This window comes from Acartia tonsa, chromosome 2 (genome assembly GCF_053477335.1).
Source record: "Acartia tonsa isolate MP-2025a chromosome 2, ASM5347733v1, whole genome shotgun sequence".
In the NCBI taxonomy this organism is placed as follows: domain Eukaryota; kingdom Metazoa; phylum Arthropoda; class Copepoda; order Calanoida; family Acartiidae; genus Acartia; species Acartia tonsa.
The window spans coordinates 31,381,880-31,403,338 of NC_137261.1; the positions used below are offsets into that span (position 1 = coordinate 31,381,880).

The 21,459-nt window shown below is 28.5% G+C and overlaps 1 protein-coding gene across 1 annotated transcript in view; it reads right to left on the reverse strand.

Annotated features, from left to right (window-relative positions):
* Positions 1 to 21,459, reverse strand: part of LOC145312503 (ras-specific guanine nucleotide-releasing factor 2-like) — an 86,423-nt gene that overhangs the window by 60,818 nt on the left and 4,146 nt on the right. The window contains exons 7-15 of the mRNA XM_080151760.1: positions 19,403 to 19,463; positions 16,993 to 17,079; positions 14,019 to 14,077; positions 13,426 to 13,521; positions 11,645 to 11,716; positions 9,829 to 9,913; positions 7,240 to 7,396; positions 1,030 to 1,106; positions 10 to 38 (exon numbers count right to left, since the gene is read on the reverse strand). Of these exons, the coding sequence (XP_080007886.1) occupies positions 10 to 38; positions 1,030 to 1,106; positions 7,240 to 7,396; positions 9,829 to 9,913; positions 11,645 to 11,716; positions 13,426 to 13,521; positions 14,019 to 14,077; positions 16,993 to 17,079; positions 19,403 to 19,463 (723 nt within the window). The remainder of the gene's footprint in view (positions 1 to 9; positions 39 to 1,029; positions 1,107 to 7,239; positions 7,397 to 9,828; positions 9,914 to 11,644; positions 11,717 to 13,425; positions 13,522 to 14,018; positions 14,078 to 16,992; positions 17,080 to 19,402; positions 19,464 to 21,459) is intronic.

Here is a 21,459-nt window from a genome sequence, read left to right on the forward strand (position 1 = left end):
TATACTTACAGATTATTTTGCTTGCATTCGGTTAACACCTGAAAATAAAAACAAAATTTTAGAAACGTTGAATGAAATAATTATGAATATATCTTCCTTTTAAGTTTATACTATTTATATTGTAAAATGTATAATTGTTGTATAGTTCTGTAAAAATATTACAGCAGTCAACAAATATATTTTCATATACTCGTGTTTAATCTGGCTAATTTATTATTTCTTTACAAAACTTGAATCTTTCTTCTAAACGTTATGCGTGTTTTTAGTAGCAAAGCTACTCTATAATTTGAAATGTCCATCTCTACGTATGTATGTATATGTCTGGAACGTTTTGGGTAAACGTGATTTTCTCGGCTTCTATAAAAGATAGAAGTCTGGAACTTCTTGTCATTTTCCCATCAATATGGAACATAATTAAGCATAAAAAACTATAGCGGTCGGACTGCTTTTTAGTAGACTTTATGCGCTTTTACTTTTTACAACAGATTTTCTCGGCTCCTACTACAAAAGATGCACTGCTGAAACTTCTTTCATATATTCTTTTCGTGTACTATAATTAAGTATAAAATTTATAAGGTAGTGACTGATTTAAGCAGCTTTTATTGCTGCTTTTTTTTACAACTTTCAAAGACATAAACTTGGTTTTGTAAGTTTTTGCATATTCTCTCTCTTGTTTTTCTTTGTTATGATTACAAATACTCTGCTCTTTAACTCACTTTGACCGTTTGAATATTTAATAATAGATTTTATGCTTCGCTACTTATGGATTTTGTCATCCTTGTTGGTTTTCTTTTAGATCAAATCCTTTGAAATATTGGCCTCATATATAAAACTACGTTTGACTAACACACATAATGAGATTATAGGTAAATAGTGATCCTATATCCATTAACGCAGTAAACATTGCAAATCAAGTATCTACAAATTCTACATTAATTATAGAATGACAGAAAATTTGAATAGACCATATTTATCAAAGATTTAATGAATCAAAGCTTTATGGCACACAACTGAGTATTTATAAACAACCTGTAAGCTATAATGATGATTTCTAACATACTCTTGATAGATAGATAGCATAGGTAGCAGCATATCAAACAAATCACCTAATAATAAAAATATGTTTCACATTTGGTAAGTTTTCAATTAAAAATATGAAATTTATAAATATTCAATTTTAAAGATATTAACGAGGTTTTTCATAATTTAGGGAACAATTGTTTTGATTTATCTTTTCAAAACTAAACAAGATCCTATTTGCTTCACAAGAGCTATAAAAAAAATAATTAAAAAATTATAGGGGTAAAAAAAATCTATTTAGCTGCTAATTTACATTGAAATATTAACTATATTACAAATGTAATAATTTTATGTGAAACACTTGAAAAGGGGTTAATTACCAGTCCAATCAAAATGGATTATTCCAAATTTCATTGCTTACCAGTTTTAATTGTTCGTTGACAATAGAAAGAGAAATTATAAAAGAATGTATAGAGAAGGTTTTATAACAAGAACTATTCAAATATAATATAATGGATTATTTTCTATTAAAATAATGTTATATATATACGTGATTATTTAAACTTATGGCACATATAAAAGATTGAAAAGCCGATATAATAAGGAAATTATAGTAAAAAAAAATTCTTAAAAAGTAATAAAAAATATTCGCTAAATATAAAACGCTAAGCACATAAATACATTAAGAATGTATATTAATCTACTTTTTTCAAGCAGACATAAATCTAATAAAAAATGACAAACTATTAAACACTTTGTAGTGTGAAGGAGAAGAATTGTGCATACATAAAATCTTCGAAAGTTTAAAGCCAATTACTTTAAATTTGAAGTTTTTTTACAACAACCTAAGTTGTTGACTAAACAATGGTTTTCAAAAATATTCGCTAAGAACATAAATACATTAAAAATGTGTATTTAATCTACTTTTTTTCATTCAACATAAATCTAATAAGAAATGACAAACTATTAAACACTTTGTAGTGTGAAGGAGAAGAAATGTGCATAAAAAAGCTTAAATTTCTTAATTTATTGAATTTTTTTAAACAGCTTAAGCTTTTTGATATATAAGGTGACTTAATAATTATTTTGAAAATTGAAAATTAAATTCTTAGTTTTGGAATTATAAATCATGCAAAAACAACAATAGTTGATTGTAATGGAGGAACATTAATATTAAGAATCTAAAGCTAAACATAAATGATCAAAACTATAAATATTTATTGGATTCCTGAATTGAAAAAAATGTTAGATTAAACACTGACTAAAGGGACAGTGAAGGTGGTAAAATTGTCAATCATGCAAATTGACAAAGATGGCATTTTTGAAACCCCCATATGCAGCATACTTACTTTTTGTCAGATTTTTGTTTGTCCTAGGGTTTAATATTTGCCTTAGAGGATTGCAGATTCGAACCTTGAAATGAAGAACCATCAAAAGGCAAAAACTTTTTTTTTTACATATGTACATATGAAATACATAAAAAAGATTAAAAAAGTAAGATTAGATTATTTACAAATATGTACAACCACTTTCTAAGAAGCAATCAAAAAAAAATAAATGAAGGTTTAATAAATAGATCCATAAATATTATAAACCTGTGACCTGTTGTATTTAATTTCCTTGTGATAGAACTTCATCAAAATTTGACAGAGATACATGCAGCAGTGTCAGATATAGGGATTAGAAATATTCATTATTAGAGTAAGGTTATCTAGACATTTTTAATAAAAAATATGACAGAATAAAGCGCGCATTTTGATTAGAAGATTTGATCTACATTATAAATCAAAAGATAGGCTCGGCAGCCGCGCGTCAGCTGCCTGTAAGCCTCAGGAAAATCAACCACCACAAGTTAGAAAAGCAGCTAGATGTGTAAACCTGACCCACGTTTGGCAATTCCTCTTTTCAAAAAAATGTCAACGCATCCAAACGAGTTTTAATTTGAGGCTTAGTCGCGCGGCTGCATTGCCCGAATTAAAAGAGTATTCTATTCTATTTATAATTAAGATGCATTTGGACATGAGACGATTTGAAAAGTGTTAAGATATTTTATATTTTCAAATATTGTCATTTCTAAATTTCTATTTACTACAAGATTGATGACTGAAAAATTGGTGATAGCTTATATACTTTAGATTTAGATTTATTTATAGAGAAAATATAAAATAATAAATTTACTTTTTTCCATAATAACTTTAAAAGTATTATTGTACTTAGTACATTATGTCCTTAAGCAATATTATGTATTTAAACAGTTTTGCTACACGTTTTCTTTCAATTTTATTTAGACTTATACACTTGTTTCTGCTTATTCAGTCACTTGTGACACTCTACAAATGATAATGTTCGTTTGTCCTACCGTTTCAGAGCTTCGCTTATATGGATGTTGTCATCCTTGTTTTATATGAATGTGGGTGACAATTGTTATTTTCACCCTTTCTTCCCTAATTTATTATTGTTTTATGTGTGGGAAGGCGGGAATGTCAATCTTTGTGACTTTTTAAATTTAATATATTTAAAAATATATTCAATCCATACTAGATTTAGAAATTTACTTATAAACTTTTATATTGAATATGAAAAGAAAAAAATATTTAAATTGTATGTTTGGTCAAACTTGATGATTGCGGAAAAAGATAAAATCTAATAGAATTTGAAAGTAATGGGCTATTAAACTAACCTTTAGAATTTTTATGTTGGAAAAATACACCAAAAGGTGCATTCAAACAAGAAATTGTTTGTTGATTTAACACAATCAACAAATTGCATTTTTTGTATTTCAACGTTAAAAAATAAACTTTTCCCGAGGTATTGTAATAAAGAAAGGCCAATTTTAAAGCAAAAATAAATAAATATCTTTTGGTTCATCTAAACATATGCATTTGCAAATAAAAGTATTTGATGCAAATCTTATTTTAAAAATATAGGATACATCTCCAGATAAAGTTTGTTGATATGGACTCTTTGCTGTATTACAAAGTTAATCCTATGTATACACCATCATGTATTTTGTCAGTATTTACAGGGATTAGAAAAACAAATACCAATAGTTTTATATATTTATGCTTTCCCATCACATTAAACAATGTAATTCTGCCTGCACAGCTATAAGCAACAATCAAAGAAAAATATATTTGTGAAAAATTTTCAGGGATTAACCAGTGATCTTAATACAATAGCCGATAAATTGATATACATCCCAAACGATGATAAACAAAATTACCCCTTCTGTAGATTAAAATTAGCGGTTAAAACGATTGATCACGCAATTTAATGAAGCAATCAATCAAGATTCACTAAGGTCCCCAAAGTTCTTAAGACAACGAATAAGAAATTGTTATTATAAAACTTTGTGAGCTAGTGTAATAAGAAGCCCATTGCCCCCCCCCCCCCCCCTCCCTCTCTGGTTTTTAACCTTCTGCCAAACATCGTTTTGCATATTGCCCAAAATTATATATTTCTTTTCCTAATCAAAATTATTTCTGATGTATTTGATATCCCATGATCTGATCTCGACAACATGCATTAAATAGTGCATTAAAATTGTGTCATCCAGAAATGAAAAAAAAGTACTTTTTTTAGGCATTTTATAAAAAAGTTTTTAAATAAATTTTTCTTCCAGTAATCAAATTAGTAATCTAAGTTACTTACTGATGAGACACTCTTTACTCTACAAGTTTTTATTTTTCAATTTGTAGGACCACCTCTAACTTTGTTAAGTAAAGGAAAAATGCAACAAAAAAGTTTGAATAACATTTGAAGCTTGTTGAAAAAAAAGAATGGTGTTAAAGTTCTGTACTTTTCAACGGGTTAAGTTTCATTGTTGAACATGAGTGAAGTAAATTTTTCTTTTTTACTTCTTTCTCATGATAAAATACATCATAATTATTTTCATTAAAGGTAAGAATAACTTTTAAAGGCTTCTCTACCTACACCCAGATAGGTTTACCTTGCTTCAAAATTAAATACTAAGATGAAATAAACAAAATATTTGTTATAAAAAAATTATAATTCTAAACTATTCACAGTTTTTTTGGGAAGAAAATGAAATATCTAGTTAATAATAAATTGGTGCAGGCATAGTGATTTATTCATGTATATAATGTGTGCAGATTGATATTTAATAAATATATTGTAAAGGTTTTAATTATATTTCTTCAAAGAAATAGAAGGTAATCATCACCCCTTTACCCCCCCCCCCACTCCCCAAACACTAAGACGTTCTTGAATCTATCTATTTATAGTAAATATAATAATATGCATAAATGGATAAAATGTTTATTACTCTACTATTTACTCTATAACAGTTGGGGAGTTGAATCCATTCTTATAGAAGCAGAAATATAATCTATGATTACGGTTTTGACCATTTAAAATTTTTAAATTCCTACGATTAACATAATTTGAAAATAGTATGTATGATTTCAATTATGTCGATGTTAAAAGTGTAAACCACCATTCCAGTTTCGCCTCTCTTGAAAGTGGAATGGTACATTTCAAAAATCGTATCGGCATTGATAATATCATCACCAAGAGAAGCAAAATTGGAATGGTAGATTACAAAAATCATATCGGCGTTGATGATATCATCACCAAGAGAGGAGAAAGTGGAATGGTAGATTACGTTTTTAGAGGGTCAAAACCGTAATCATAGATTATATTTCTGCCTATATAAAATGGATTCAACTCCCTAACTGTATAAGTGTATCAAAGAAAATGTGAAAATCAGGAAAAAAGAGATAAAATATTTAATTTTATTATGAAAATTAAGAATCTTGTTTGGACAAGGCAAAATTCTGACTTTAAATTTTTTAAAAATGGTGTTGGAGGTGAAAATATGTTCGTTTTAAGAAAGTATGTGTTAAAAAAGTTTGGGTTCCCCTATTTTGATATTTTTCATCTTTCTCAAAATTTCATAGAGAGGTGTATTCAATAATATCTAAAACTAATTTTTAAAAATAAGTTAACCTCGATTGAAATTGATCATCATTATTAAGTGTTTTTGAATTAGCAAAACAAATTTATTATTTAATTGAAAATGAAAACTTGTTTATATTTTATTTTTAATTAACGGTTGCAAATAAAAAATATAATAATAATGATTGTTCTTTAACACTCTGAACTTATTCTTTTATCCGTGGCAAAAGAGAGAGGTACATTTGTTTTCCATTTACTATGATTAATTAATTGATCCATACATGCATATTACATTATCTTAGAAACATCCAGGTTAAAGTATATGCACTCAAAAAATAATTGGTAGAACGGGACAGATTAAATTTTAAGTACAGATTTAAATAATGTTAAGTATTTAAAGTTACATATTACAAGAGGTTGTCTAACAAGTTTTAATAAAACCTTATCAATGGCTTCAAAAAAAATTTCGTCTTAAATGATTGCTTAATAATCTGTACATAAATAATACATCATTTTTCCGAGTGCAAATCTTTGTCCCTGCTATTTAGCATCATATCCTTTTACCACACGCATCTCTGTCTAATATAACCGCTAATATGGTTAGTGTGATACCCTTGTGGACTTGTAACAGGTGGTCAGATAAAAATTGTTGTTTCTTGAAATGACAAAATAACTTTCTTATTTCTTCCTTTAAACATTGATAACTATTTTTGTGGCTAGGGATAGTAATTATGGGGGAGGGGCGTGTACTGTGTAGTAATCTTGACTATAAATGAAGTTATGCAAATCATATATTCAATTTAATTTCGAAAAAAAAAATTATTTTAAAAACAGAATATTGTCTATCCAATTTTAACAGTTTTTCAAGCTAAAGGAGGAATAAGCATTTTAAGCAAGACATATTTTCGGTCCTAAGACAAACGCAGGAGTCTCAAACGTCGGAGTGGACACTTAACCTAACCTAACCTATTTTAGACCATCTTATAGGTTAATTAAATGCCTAACCCCTGCGGGTGGCTTATTTGTTCATTCATATCTTAACCTAACCTAATCTGTATAGAAATACTTAATAAAATTAATATTTTAACACTCCTGCGTTTGTCAACTCCGACATTTGAGACTCCTGCGTTTGTCCTGGAACCATATTTTCCTATCTGTCCGACTGTTAAACAAGTCCAATTCGAAAGCTTTCTGACCTCTGATGAAAGACAGCTACAGCTGCCGGCTGCTTGTTGTCAATACTAAAAGGAAAAACTCAAACACATGTTAATTTAGCTCTTAGAAAGTGGATAATAATCGCACCTAGCGACGTACCCAGAACCAGGGTGGGCCAGCTGTCCATCCTGGCGGTCAGACCCTTCAGGAAGATCTGGTGCAGGAACAGGACTGTCTCGCTGTTCAGGAAGATGGAGTTTATGTCCTCGTGCGAGCACGGCGGGTTCTTGCTGCTAGCAGCCATCTAAAAAAGTATCATATTGACTAACTTATTATCTATGCAATATGTGTTCATTAACATCTCTTAAACGGCTGAACCAATTATTACACATTTTAGAAGACTTTTCGTTAAATCTCCTTGGAATTAGCTTATTCCAAAAATTATTTCCATTTTACCCCTCCCCGAGAAAAAATTATCCATAATCTGAGGATATCCTCTAAATCTTTTTTGGCGCTTCCCGTAATAGGTTCAAAGCCTTAAAAAACTAGGTAAATTTTGGACATTTATAAAAAAAAATCTTTAACTCTTGTTAAAAGAAATTTTTTAAATTTGTTCACAAAAAGAATAAATAATGTTGTGCATTGAAATAATAAATACTGGTGAGCTTATGGTAGTAATACTCATGTCCATTCTAAAATTCTTTGTAAATAATTACCGTAGAAAATAAACACAGTCTAAATTAATTCAGTGGTGTTATTTTAGGTTTGTAACAGACCTAAGAAACCAAGGTTTGTGTTTACAAATGTATTTAGCAAATGTCAGGGAAAAGGAAAAATTTATAAAAAAAATGTTTTCTTATTTTTTTTATATATTTCAAATTTAAGTAAAATATTTGAATACATGCGAAATTTTAAAAGTTTCCGACGTATGTATCAGGCTATCTTAATCCATTTGTTATTATTTGTCGACATCTGATCCCTAACCAAATACATTTAAAATAGCATATTTTTGAATGACGAATCGACCTGTTATTATAGAGCATAATGAAATAAAACAAAATTAAGTTTTGTTAATACATTAGTTTCTTTATATTTTAAGCATGTAACACAACAGTAAGGATGGTTGTTGGTTTATTTATACAGTCAGGTATAACTGTTCCACTTTGCATGGTTAATATATGAACCCATCCTTTAGTTTGTGGCGTATATAAACAAATTACCCAAACTAGGTAAATTTATGTTCGACCAGATCCTAACAAACAACAGTTTACTCATTCACTGGGTTTCAAAAAATAGTTTAAATAGTATTTCATTATAAAAATGTCATAAAATTTTCAAAAAAAAGAATTCCTTTAAAAAATACTATCCTTCTATTGAAGTAAGTTTCTCTTTGTTGTACTAAAGGATCTCACCCACCGCTAAACCAATTTTTTTTCCTTTTTTGTAGTTTTTCATAGGTCCTTGAAAGGTTTATAACTAATTTTGGGGAGGGTACAACCACCCTCCCAAGAGAAATCGCCAATAAAAAAATATTTCAACATTTTCTTTTTAAAACTAAAATTGAAAATATGGGTGTCGATTCCTCCAAAGTGTCCTTAGTTACCCGCTAGTAATTAAGTAATGAAGTTTGTGTTAAACTCTATAAATATTGTCTTAGAAATTTTTCCCAATACAAGAAAGTACAGCAATTGGTAAGCCTACTTTTAATATCAGTAAACTCTTGTTTTAAGCTGTTTATGTAAATTATGTTTGAGGTGATCCTAAAGCATATTTGTTATTATGTCTACAAATATGTATTTTGTGTCACTTCCTACATTTTCATACCTTTTCATTATGCTTTTAGATTATTTTTATAAAAAAAGTAATAGAATGTGTTTGTATGTCTGAGTGTTTAAAAAGTCCTAAAAGATATTCTTAACCACTTCACCAGCAATGCTATCCTTTAGAAAAAATCCCCTCCCAAATTAAAAAAAAATTTCAAAGGCTGTAAAGGAGAACCAATTTATTAAAGTGGATTAAGAACATTTAGGTGGCATTTAAGGGGGGTTGAAGATAAGGGAGTTAAAGTTGACCAACCCACTTTTAGTCTTAAGAAGAAAAAGAGGATAGTAGTACCTCCCCCCCAAAAGGTTATAAACCTTCCCAGGAAAACCTGTAATGACAACTGTTCAGAGGTTAGCGAGACAGACTGTTACTTTTATATAAGGATGGAACTTTATATAAACTTTCTCTAAAGATGAAACACAAAGACTTTAATTATAATTGATTTATATGCAGCCAGTTTGTCATCTTTATGAGACAAGTGTTTCTAATTTGATAGATATTAAAAAGCCCCGCTTTTACGAATGATGTCAGACTTGTTATTCAAAATAAGACTGTAAACTAAGCTTAGACAAATCTATCTTTTGAACTTTCTATTTAATTGAATTACATTCAATGATTTTCAACTTTTTTTATCAACGTATAATAGTCTAAGATGGCAAGAAAAGGCAATTATTAATGGTTCTACCATCATGAGGTATATTAAGGAATAAGACAATGAACGATATGTTGATGATCGTCCCCAACGATTAAAACAAAGTTACCCCTCCTATAGATAAAAATCATTGGTTGAAAAGTTTAGACTCTGTAGTTTAAACCCCATTATAACGTCTCATCCTTTTCTAGCTATTATATTTCTATCTATTTTCTAATATATATATCTATATTTTTATCTTTTATATATCGGATCCTTACCTTAAATGGTCTAAGAAAGCATGAAATGAGAATTTCTAATTGTTCGACATATTCTTCTTCAGCTTCGACCATACGGAACACCAAACTAAATTTATCAAATATTAAGATTTTCTCATTTTGAAGCGAGAGGGAATTATAATTTAAATTTTAATCTAACTTTTTATTATTTACCAAACGTGTTGAAATGTTCAATAATATCTCAAACTATGCTACATTATTTTCAGAACAACTTAGTATTAGTTATAAGCTGGTTTTGGCCATTCTTGAAGAGGCTGGTTATTCTTATGGAAGCTTTATATATGTCTTGGGGTGGTTTTAGGTCAGTGTTAAGCAACTAGTTTTTAAAGATAGCCGAAAACATTTACCAATCTAACAAAAATTAACCATCTGTGAAAAAGGAAAAAATACCAAACACATAAAAAATGTGTCTTGAAATTAAAAAGTTTTTTTTAAGGATCTCGAAAAAATAAAATATCATGATTGACCAATTGGAAAAAATGTAGTGAAAAAGGAAGTAGAAAAAGATAATATGAAAATTATGGATATTGATAAAGATGATGTTATCTTCTTTACTTGCACGCAATATTTATTATTACGTTGGTCATACATTACAGTCATTTTACACCTATATTTAATTTTTATACATTTTACAATAAGAATATTTTTTTGTAGTATTTTCATTTATGTTACTGTGCGTTGAATAATATGCACATTTTAAATTATTCTGTGAAAAGGTAGCGGATTCTGAGTAGGAAATAAAACATATTTTTTCTTCATGTGTTTTTTGTGTAAATATTTATATATATTATTAGTACAGATATGAGAAATGTTCATAATATTTACAAGGTATGTATTTTTAATCAATATTAGTAAAAAACATATCGCATATTAAAAGAATAAGGAGTTTGGTGTCATGGCGACTGTATATGTTTTAAAACTTATTTTGTCAACTTTAAATTCTAAAATTAGCTCAAGTATTCAATTTTTCCATTTAAAAGGTAAATAAAGTTCTTATTATGGCAGATGTTTAATATGTCCAATTATCCCAAGGTTTAACTGCTTGACCGTTAAGATCTCCCTAATAAACTGAACCACTGAACAGATTGAGTTCTCTATTCACTTCACAGGATGATTGTATACAATTTATCTTTTATTTATATCTTGATTTGATTTAATGCCTCTACCTAGCAGATCCAAATATGCTAGGTGCGCAACCGCTAGTGTATATCTATAACGCCCTTAAAGTTTCTGATAATTAAAGATTAAACCAATATATGAATGAACTCAAACGTTTTTTACTGATCTGTACATTCTGTAAATACTATTTAACTACATTGAAGCGTAAAGTTTATGTAAGTAGGAATTTTTTAATGATCTATTATATATTATCAGGATGTTTGTAGCTTTCTCATAAATTGAAGAGTTTAAAAGGTTTTTATACTGGAAAGTCTAACTTCGGATACTAAAAGTATTTATTAGTAAATTATATCTTAGTTAATCATTATTTGATATTTTATAACGTCAGAGTATGTATTGATCTTCTAAATGAACTTTTTATAATGTCAACAAAAACATAACCTATAAAAATCATTGACATACAACATCTTTTGGTATTTTATTCAGGGCAGATAGCCGCAACTGCGGTGGTATTATAGTCGCTAAAGACCGCAGATTACAAAATCTTGCAAATACAATTTATTTACATTCAATATCGCGATGTAAAATTGACTTGGGATCCTGATGATCTATGAATTGAAAAAAAATATTTATATTTTCTTAATTTTACAGAATTGCAGAAAAGAATAAAAAAACTCACCAATTTCTTTTTCTCATACTCTCAGCATGGGGGGATTTTATATACTCCTCTACTATTTGTTTCCAGCGTCGTCTGAAAAATTACAGGGTGTTAATTCTGCAAATTTATTCCTAATTATAAAAAATGTACATACTTCTATTTTACTTCACTGCATAAACTAATCAAAGTCTATAATATATAACCATTTATTATTATCGCATCATATTATTGACAGCTTTTCGATGATTACAAAATTTAAAACTGAGATCAATTACAGTTTTTTTTGCATCCTAGTTACCCAAGGCCCGGCCCAATAGAACTGGAGTTAGATTTATAATTTTGATTTTTATATTCGTGACAATGGGAGGAGTAGGTTGCGCTAAAAATCCGTAAAGGTGTGAGTTTTAAGGCTTAAAAAAAGTAGTAGAACGATAATATTCACTAAATATGTGTATTTATTATTGAAAAAAACTATAGACAAAATTCTTTTTAAAAAAAGTTAACATAAATTTTTATCGTTCTACTACTGTTTTTAACTTAAAACTCACAACCTTTACGGATTTTTAGCGCAACCTACTCCTTCATTTTTAAATACAAGATTTTTCAAGATGGGTCAGAACCGGTTCTGACACTAATGGGCGGTAAATCAATCTACCATAAAAAAAATACTAACTTCTATCAATAATACATCAACGTTAAAATCAAAAGTTATTAAGCTAACAATGTTTTAAAAATTCGGAAGAAATGTATAATGGATGATAAAATGCCTAATTTTCTTCATCATTTTATTTGGTTAAAAATCACAGAATCAAGATTAGTAGAATATTCACGCAGAAATTTTGTGTTTACCAGGGCTTGACAGCTGCGCCAAATTTAGCTGATATTTTTGTGGGATCATAACTGTAACTTTTAAACAATCGGCTCGCTAACTACTTACTAATTACTAGCGGCTTCGCCCCTAGAGGCCTCTAGGGGCCCTTGAGGTAAATGTCGACCCCTCTACTTTCTATTATAGTTTAAAACAAAAAATGTTGAAAGTTTTTGGGAGGTTTTTTTTCTAGGGGCGATTTCTCTTTGGAGGTTGGTGGTACCCTCCCCTAAAATAGGTATAAACCTTCCCAGGGCCTATGATAAGCTACAACGTAAAGAAGAACCATATATGTTCAGCGGTTATAGAGATCCTTAAAAATTGCTTACTACTTTATATAATAGGATTGTTTTATAACAACTAAGTAGATTAGATTCTATAAAAACATTTTCCATGCCAAAAATTTATTTTGTAAGAATTTTTGTACATGTGTTGTTGGCAGATTTGGTTCACCAATTTTATATCAAAATTGTGGAAAAATTCTTACAACAGACAGGGATAAATAATAAACAATAATAAAAAAATCAATTTAGCAAATATTTTACCTTCCATTTTATAAAATGCTTTATCTGTTTTGATGTTTGAATCTTTAAAGATATCAGAAGTAATTTAAGATATTTTTATTTTTGAACTTTAAAAGGTTAATCCATGTCGGTAGTAAATTAGGATTAAATCTATCAAATTACGATATTTGATTGAAGTTTTCCTTCTTAATTAATTAAAAAGAATTAATTTAAAGCAGTATAAAATTCTTCTACTAATAGGAAACAGGATCATTGTAGATTAAGAGTTCTAAACAATCATTGACATCTAACAACACATATATAGAGTCTACAATAAAGTATCAGGTAGCTTTATAGTAATACAATTTTCAACGACATATTGTTTTTGTTTTTGTTTTGCAACTTAACACTTTCTTTAAACAGCTACATACCTGCATAGCCAGCCTCTGAAGAAACTTTGAACCTTCTTGATCTTTGCTATGTCAGGGTCCTCACTTATCTCCTCAGTATCTGTTTCACTTCCAGATCTAAACATTTGAAAGAAGTTGCATTATGACTACATACTGATATTACTAAATAAGTAACTAAGATAAGCATTTTAAATTGATTTAAAAACTATGAAAAATGTTAAAACCCTTCGAAGAAAGTCCCTCAAAAAATCAGCATGTTACGTCATAAAAACGAGGAATTATCCATCTCTTTTTTAGGGGTTTTCTTTCCTACTCCTCCTCTCCTCATCCCTCATTTTTATGACGTCATTAAAGGAATTTCTTCGTCTTCAACCCTTCATTTATTTGAAAAAAAATGTTTTATAAACTATATCAAAGTGTGTAATCTAAACCTGCCAAGAGTGATTATGTAGAGTTTTTTTTAACCTAACATAAAGGATACATCACAATTCAAGTTTAATAAGGAATTATGCTGAAAGATATTTAATTCATTAAAACCTAGCATGCCTATCTGGAAAAAACATTTGCCGTCTAAATACAAAAATGCATCTGCCCCAATAAGACATTAGCTTTACCTGTTTGAATGTAAGTTGTGACTTGGAAGCAATCTCCACTCCTTCTTTAGTGTGAACAACTGAATAAAAACATTAACTCAAAAATCTGATAAAATCAAATTTTTTATTATATATATGCTCATGAAAATTATCCTATAAATTCTGATAACAAATGATTCAATGTAAAAATATACTTTGTTTGTAATAATCTTTAAATTTTTTTTCTAACAAAAAGATATTAATTTTTAAATATATTATTGTTCTTCAATTTAATAAAGTTGAATAAAATTTTGCTATGCTATCTAAATTTGCTATTATCCTTGTGAAAAATATTGTCATTGTCTTTTTTTCATGTGAAAAGAAAGACCTTGATCTAATGAAATGTTTATTTCCAACCTTTAGCTTTATATTGTCCACTAATTTACATTTCCTTTGTTGTCTTTATGTAAATCCAAATTACCAGGATAACCTTGTTTCTTTACTCTAACAGAATCAGGGATGTAGGAATCAGACATGGTCTAATCCTCTTATTTTAACGAACTTTTTGAATGGAGTGAAATAGTGGACATTATTGTACATTTTCAAATTCATGTTATTATCTTTAATGAAAAATACTAAATGGTAATCAAATGCTTTGAGAAAGTTAGAAAGTTGTTTTTAAAATACAATACTTTAGAAACAAAAGATTTTACTTATGAAAGTTAATATTTTTCATGAAGTTTGATTAACTAGAAGTAATTTTATGGAGTAGTAATTCTTTTTAAATGTTGAAAGGTCCCATTAGGTAGCTTTTTATGTACATAAAGTACAATATTTCTGGATACAACGTGTTAAATTAAGGTTAATTTAAACCAATTTTGTGCAAAGAGTAAAATGCAGAATATTCAGTGAAAGTACACAAACACACACACACACACAGGTTAAGTTTTCATTTGTGTTAAACTTTTACATTTTGGAGAAGAAAAAGAAAAACTGTTTTCTAGGATCATTAAATTGAGTTGAAGGTTAGATTTGGAATTTAGGTGTCCATGTAGTTTATCAAATAATGAAAGACATTTAAACACTTTTGAGACCAATCTAACTAAAAGCTAACATTATCTCACTTGCTATCTGTTTTTTTTATAATTTATAATTTATACTTATATTCTGCTTATTCAGTTCTGACACTCTGCAAATGTTAATTTTGTTTGTCCTACCGTCTCACAGCTTCGCTTTTATGGATTTTGTCATCCTTTCATAACATTTTCCAAATTTAAATGTTATCAAATTAATATATGTGTTTGTTATTGCTATTTTTGATAAATATCATTTGTTTTAATGGAACACTGTGTATTTTGTGGGCAATGTGTTGATTAAGAGAAGAATGTCAATCTCATCAACACTCAATCTTAGTATTAGAGAAAAGTTAGAGCATTCAAATTAGCATTCACCACTGTAGGTATTTTTCTTCATTTATTAATGGTTTGATTCTAGCTACATTTTACCACGAACTGCATGAAATCCCTAATTTTAAATAAATAAAATAATCTTCAAAAAAAGGTTATAATATAACAAAATCAGAAAATAAAAGAACTATCAAAAATACTTCTAATATATTCTAGATGTTCATAGTATGCTTTTTTTCTGCTCTCTACCTTCACAGGTTCTTTTAAAATATATTAGAAAAAGTAAAATAACTTCTTTAATCAACATTTGCCTTTATCATCCAACTGTTTAATGCATTTGTTTTTAGACTTCATTTAATTTTTTTCTATGATAAAAAGTTACTTGTAAAGTTGATGAATTAGAAATAAAATATACTAGCTTTTTTAAAAATATTTTACATCTTAAATAATAATACTTTACAGTTAAATAATTAAAATAAAAATCTGAAGAATTTTTCTTAGTGATTTTCTAAAATCACCAAAAAAATATAAACCTTTAATATCTAGAAAGAGAGAATTATTCACCCCTTTATAAAAAAAAGGTTTTATGTCTATGTGTGTACGTGTTTTAGCTTGCAACTAACCGCTCTGTACAGATTTGGTTGTTCTTTTCAGTAAAGCTTCTAATCGGTTTTGGATATTTTAAATGTTAGCTCAACCCTCCTAAAATTCATCATTTCTACATATTTTGAACGTGTGGACAGTCTGTAAGTTTGAGGTTCATTAGGAACAGAAATTTCTGAGATTTTTTTCAGATATAAAAATTAATATTATAGATAAGACTGAAAATTATTTTCTTATTTGTCAAAAAGATATCATTCTTTTTAAATTTTCTGTGTGTCTCATATCCTATTTTCCCTGAACTGTAATATAAACTAAATTTAAATTTATTGGTTGCTTAACCTTGTTGGTTTATGGTTTATATTACTTAATGTAATGCCATTATATAGTCAATTTTAAATCCAACTATTGCACAATATCATTTTATTACTTTTAAAAGTTTGATTTTAAGCTTGCAGACATTAATATTAAATAAAAGTTTTATCTTACTCTTCCAAAAAAATTGTGATAACCACAAATTATATAAAATTATAATAGCTACTATTGCATTTATAATGCTTGTAAACAATAAATAAGCAAATAAACAAAGTTCAAATTAAATTTTTCATGCTAGTAAAATATAAAATATTATAAAACACAAATTTTACCTAGGGCTAGAACAACAAGTTTAATTAAGTGTAACAAAGTGAAAAATGTCCTTAAACAATATCCTGTATTTGATAAATTTTTATTACAAATGTTTTAAAACACCCAATAACATTGTTATGTGGTATAATTCATATTTTTATTGTGTATAACAGGCGACATGAGTAGCAAATTAATTTAAAAGTAACATGCAATTTCGTAATTCAAATCATATTTGATTTACTTTAGATTTACTTGTTATTAGTATTTTAAACAGTTTGACTAAAACAATGTATTGGATGACAATATTGTAACAAGGATAATTATTTCTAACAGTATCTTAATCTAGTGTCGCAAAAAATAGGAGTAAAATTAAAATATCTTACCTCTTCTCTTAACTTTTTGATTTCTACAGTAAGTTCTTCACAATGTCTTGTATATTGCCACTTTGCAGTTTTCTCACTCTCTACAACCTATAATAATTTCTATGGTAAGTTCCCAGGGAGTAAGGGAGGGGACAATGTGCAATTATTTCAATTTTAGAGTTCTAACTCAATATCTTCAAAGCCAGATATATCTGGAAAATTCCAAAAATTTAGATATAGCAATCTTTATTAGATTTGTATTATAAGAAATTATTAAACACTGAAGAAAAGTATTTAACATTAGGTTATTCTGTATTATTTTCCTGTAAATAGTCTGTAATTTATCAAAAAAGGTATGACCTTAGTAATAGCAGTTTATTACAAAATAATACCAAAATGAGGGTTTGTTTTCATATTTGACATGGGGTTGATTAGAATTGATAGTTACAGAAGTATCACAGTAAAATTTTTGGTTTATCCCACCCATTCTCAGAAGAAAACTATTTTGTTTAAAAACCAAAATAAACTTGTTTTGATTTATTTTTCAAATAGTCTGCTAGTATTTGTATTGGTTAGTTCAGTAAGAGTCGTCTGCTTTGGAAAAAATTGTTTTAGCAGCATTCTTTGTGCTGGTACCCAAAGTCTTTGAAATTTGCCAAAATAATAAAAGTTGCATGTGTTCTGGTACCCAAAGTCAAAGACTGTCAGAAGTATGAATTTTAGATACATTGTCCCCTTCCCTTCCTCCCTGGTAAGTCCCTCACGATGTCTTGTATATTGTCACTAACAGTAGTTTGTGAGATATTGCGGTACAAAATCAGACAGACATACATCCTGTTACTTTTAAATTAGGATAAAAAGTTCAAATTTTAACTGCCATATACCTAGCCAAAACTAAAATAGTTTAAATCCTTTTTCACAAAATGAGAACTGAGAATGTTTTTGAAACCCTCTAATCTGAATAAATATTACATTTGTTTGTACCCTAATTACCCCTGTTTATGTATTAATGCTAATTATCTTTACTTAATTATGAATGGGAATTGTAATGGTTAATTTTATTGTACCTATACATCATATATGATTTTATAGATATAGAAAATGTAAACTACACAGCATTATAAAATGATAAGTATGTAATACGTAGAATGAATACGAGTACTCCTATTCAGCGCTACACCATGCCTAACATACAATTATCTATCTCTTATATGTATTGACATCAACAAATGTAAGGTAATCATTAAAATTATATATATTCTATTTTACTAATTTGGCATCTAATATTGCATAGGAATAAATTACAATATTGATTTAATACCTATCTCATACGTGTACTCACCCCCCTTCCCCCTCTTATCCTATTATATAAAGTAGTAAGCTTATTTGTCTGTAACGATGGATCTCGCTAACCGCCAAACCGATATGGTTCTCCAGTACACTGGAGCTTTTTATAGATCTAGGGAAGGTTTTTAACTATTTTGATGGAGAGTATCTCCACCCTGCAAAAAAATTCCTCCCTCCAAAATAAAATTTTTGGGGAATTTTTCTTTAAAAATTTTAAATTGAAAATGCCCCATCACCTAAACCCTAGAGGCTTCTAGGGGCGTAGCCGCTAGTAATTAATAAGCAGTTGCGCTAATATAAAAAATGTAGGTATAAACTATCCTATTATATAAAGTAGTAAGCGTTTTTTGTCTGTCCCGAAGGATCTCGCTAAACGCTGAAACGATATTGTTCTCCTTTAAAGTGAAGCTTCTTCTAGATCATGGGAAGGTTTTAAACTATTTTTTTGGAGAGGGTTTCTTCATCCCCCTCCCCCCCCCAAAAAAAAAAAATAATTTTTTACTCTTTTTAAAATGGGATGAGGTCGACTTTTTTCCCTCCTACCTTAAGTGCCCCTAGAGGCTTCTAGGGGCGTAGCCGCTAGTTTTATATAATGTACAAAAATATCTTTTATATAATATCCTAAATATTAATCAATTTGCGTTTGTTTTCTTGATAAATATAGGAAAATATTGACATTTTTCATCTCCACATACTTACCATATTTTACAAGAATAATATGGAGAAAATTTATCATTATAACGCATAAAAAAAGCTCTGACAATGCGTTATGTTTAAAAACATATTTCCGGTAATGAGTACGTAGTAAAGGACGTACGGTCATACACTAGTTATAGAGTATAGATGCTCTAGTAAAAGGTTTATGAACGTTATATTCCCAACATAAAGAAGCTGTGTATAGTGCCTCACAATATAATGACATCATATAATACAAATGACCAATGGTAGGCCTATACACTGACTAAATTATCAATGGAAAAACAGTAAAAAAGAATGCATTTTTAAAAGCTTCAACATTAAGACCATTTTAACTGATTAATTTTAACTTTTATGGGAAACTTTTTTTTAAATGATTATTTTTTACCTGTAATAAATGAAGATGCTTCTGTTCTAATTCTTCTTTCTGTAGCAGCAGCTTGTTAAAACTAAAAAAACACTAAACTCATAAAACTTTAAAAGAGATGGGGAAAACCCCTATTTCTCCCATCTCTTTTTTCTTCCCCCCTTCCCTTTTTTTCTTTCCCCCTCCCCTTTTTCGGGAAAGAAATATATGACGTAACTGGAATCATGTTCCTCAAAAGTAATACAAATTCGGGAAAGTTTGTAATGTGTCATAAAATCTTATTTAACCGACAACTTCTAAAGATAGATAGCTACATTTTTTTATTGTGAGTATTCTGATGACTATTAAGCATCTACTCTGTAACTAACTTTGTCCGTATGTATGTCAAAAATGCTACAGGGGTGATTTAAATTCTTTAGGGTAACAATTTTTGGTTTTTGACAGTCCGTTTTTGATTTTTCTTGAAATGCTAAAATGGTTCATTATTGTGGATGTTACCATACTTGTTATTCAAATAGCGAAGCTAGTCCCTGATTTGGTTTTTAGAGCGCCCGTCCTTCATTCTATCTCACATATTAACTCAAAGGTTAATTTGTTGTTCGTTAATTTATACAAAAAAAATACCTAAAATTGTTTTACAGTTAATTTTTCCACCTAAAGTATTGTTAACACTTTCCATACTGCACTGTGCCACTTATGGACAAATTTGTCTTTGTTATCATTCTATATTTTTACATTTTTATCAAATTTAGTGAAAAATATTTTACTTTTGTTGTATCTGCACTCGAGCTAATAGAATACAAAGTAAACAATAAATTGAAAGGGTATGGCAAAATATTTAAAAGTAGTGTGTGCACGTTTTAACCAAATAAAATACACAAGACATCGTAAATTACGAGGTAAAATTTAAACAAAAAAGCTTTTTTATGAACGGTAACCAAATTTCTAGGCGATAATATTTAAGCAACCAAAGGACAAAAAATTACAGCTACTAAGTAGGTCCTGCTATTTTGTGTTAAAAACTAATTTTGTCTGAATGAATATACTTCAAGTTTTGTCAGCATTCTTTTAATGTCAAAAATCATGCTATAGCAGTTTATTTATAACATAATTTTCATAGATTATCTAAACTAAATTACAGTTTTTTTCCTTGTAACTAATTTTAGACATAATATAAAAGTTGCACAGTAAGATTTTTTTGTTAAGTTTATGAAATTTCATAAAGTAAGATATTACTTTTACTAATCCCCTTACTGACACAATGTTGTTTTTGTAATTTTTAAACAACTAGCGGCTGCACCCTAGCATCTAGTGGCTCTGTGTTAAAAGGGGTAATAGAGGGCAGACAAATGTCCTAAAACTATCCCAGGATTTAAAACTGTGAACAAAATTGCCTAAAACCAAACTGGGACCAATATGAGGATTCCCTTAAATTGAGAACTAAATCGTTTCAGTAGTTATCAAAATCTTACAGACAAAAAAACTTACTACTTTATGTAATAGGATAACAGCATATATTTAAGAAATTATAATTATAACATACATAGTAACATATGTATAATTTTATGTTTATACTAAGATGATAGAATCCATAACAGCGAAAGAAACAAACCCTGAGATAAATTGTAGAAACATTGAACACAATTATGTTTTAAACAAAAACTTGTTTAATTGCATAAATTGGACTTTTGAGTCATGTTTAAAATAAAAGAGCAAATGATTCTAATTTTAAAAAAAACGAGCGAAGTATTAAAAGTTTAAACTTATTTAAGTCACCTTTTTACCACCACTCTACGTAAATTAAATTAAATAAAAATTTTACTTTCCTATAGGGGTAAAGATATTCAACAAAATTTGATTTCTTTCTTCTTAAACTTAAATATCTTACTTTTAAAGTTTTAGAAGTGGGCAGGTTTTAGACTCTTTGTTGAGTAGGGAAAAGGGGGTATTTAATTTTTTCATTGCAAAATGCTACTTAGAATATACACCTCTTAAAATTTCCAGTTTAATTTTCTGAATGTTTGTCTGTGTCCGTATTTCTTAGGTTAATCCAAAGTTGAGCAAAGTTTAAATTCTTT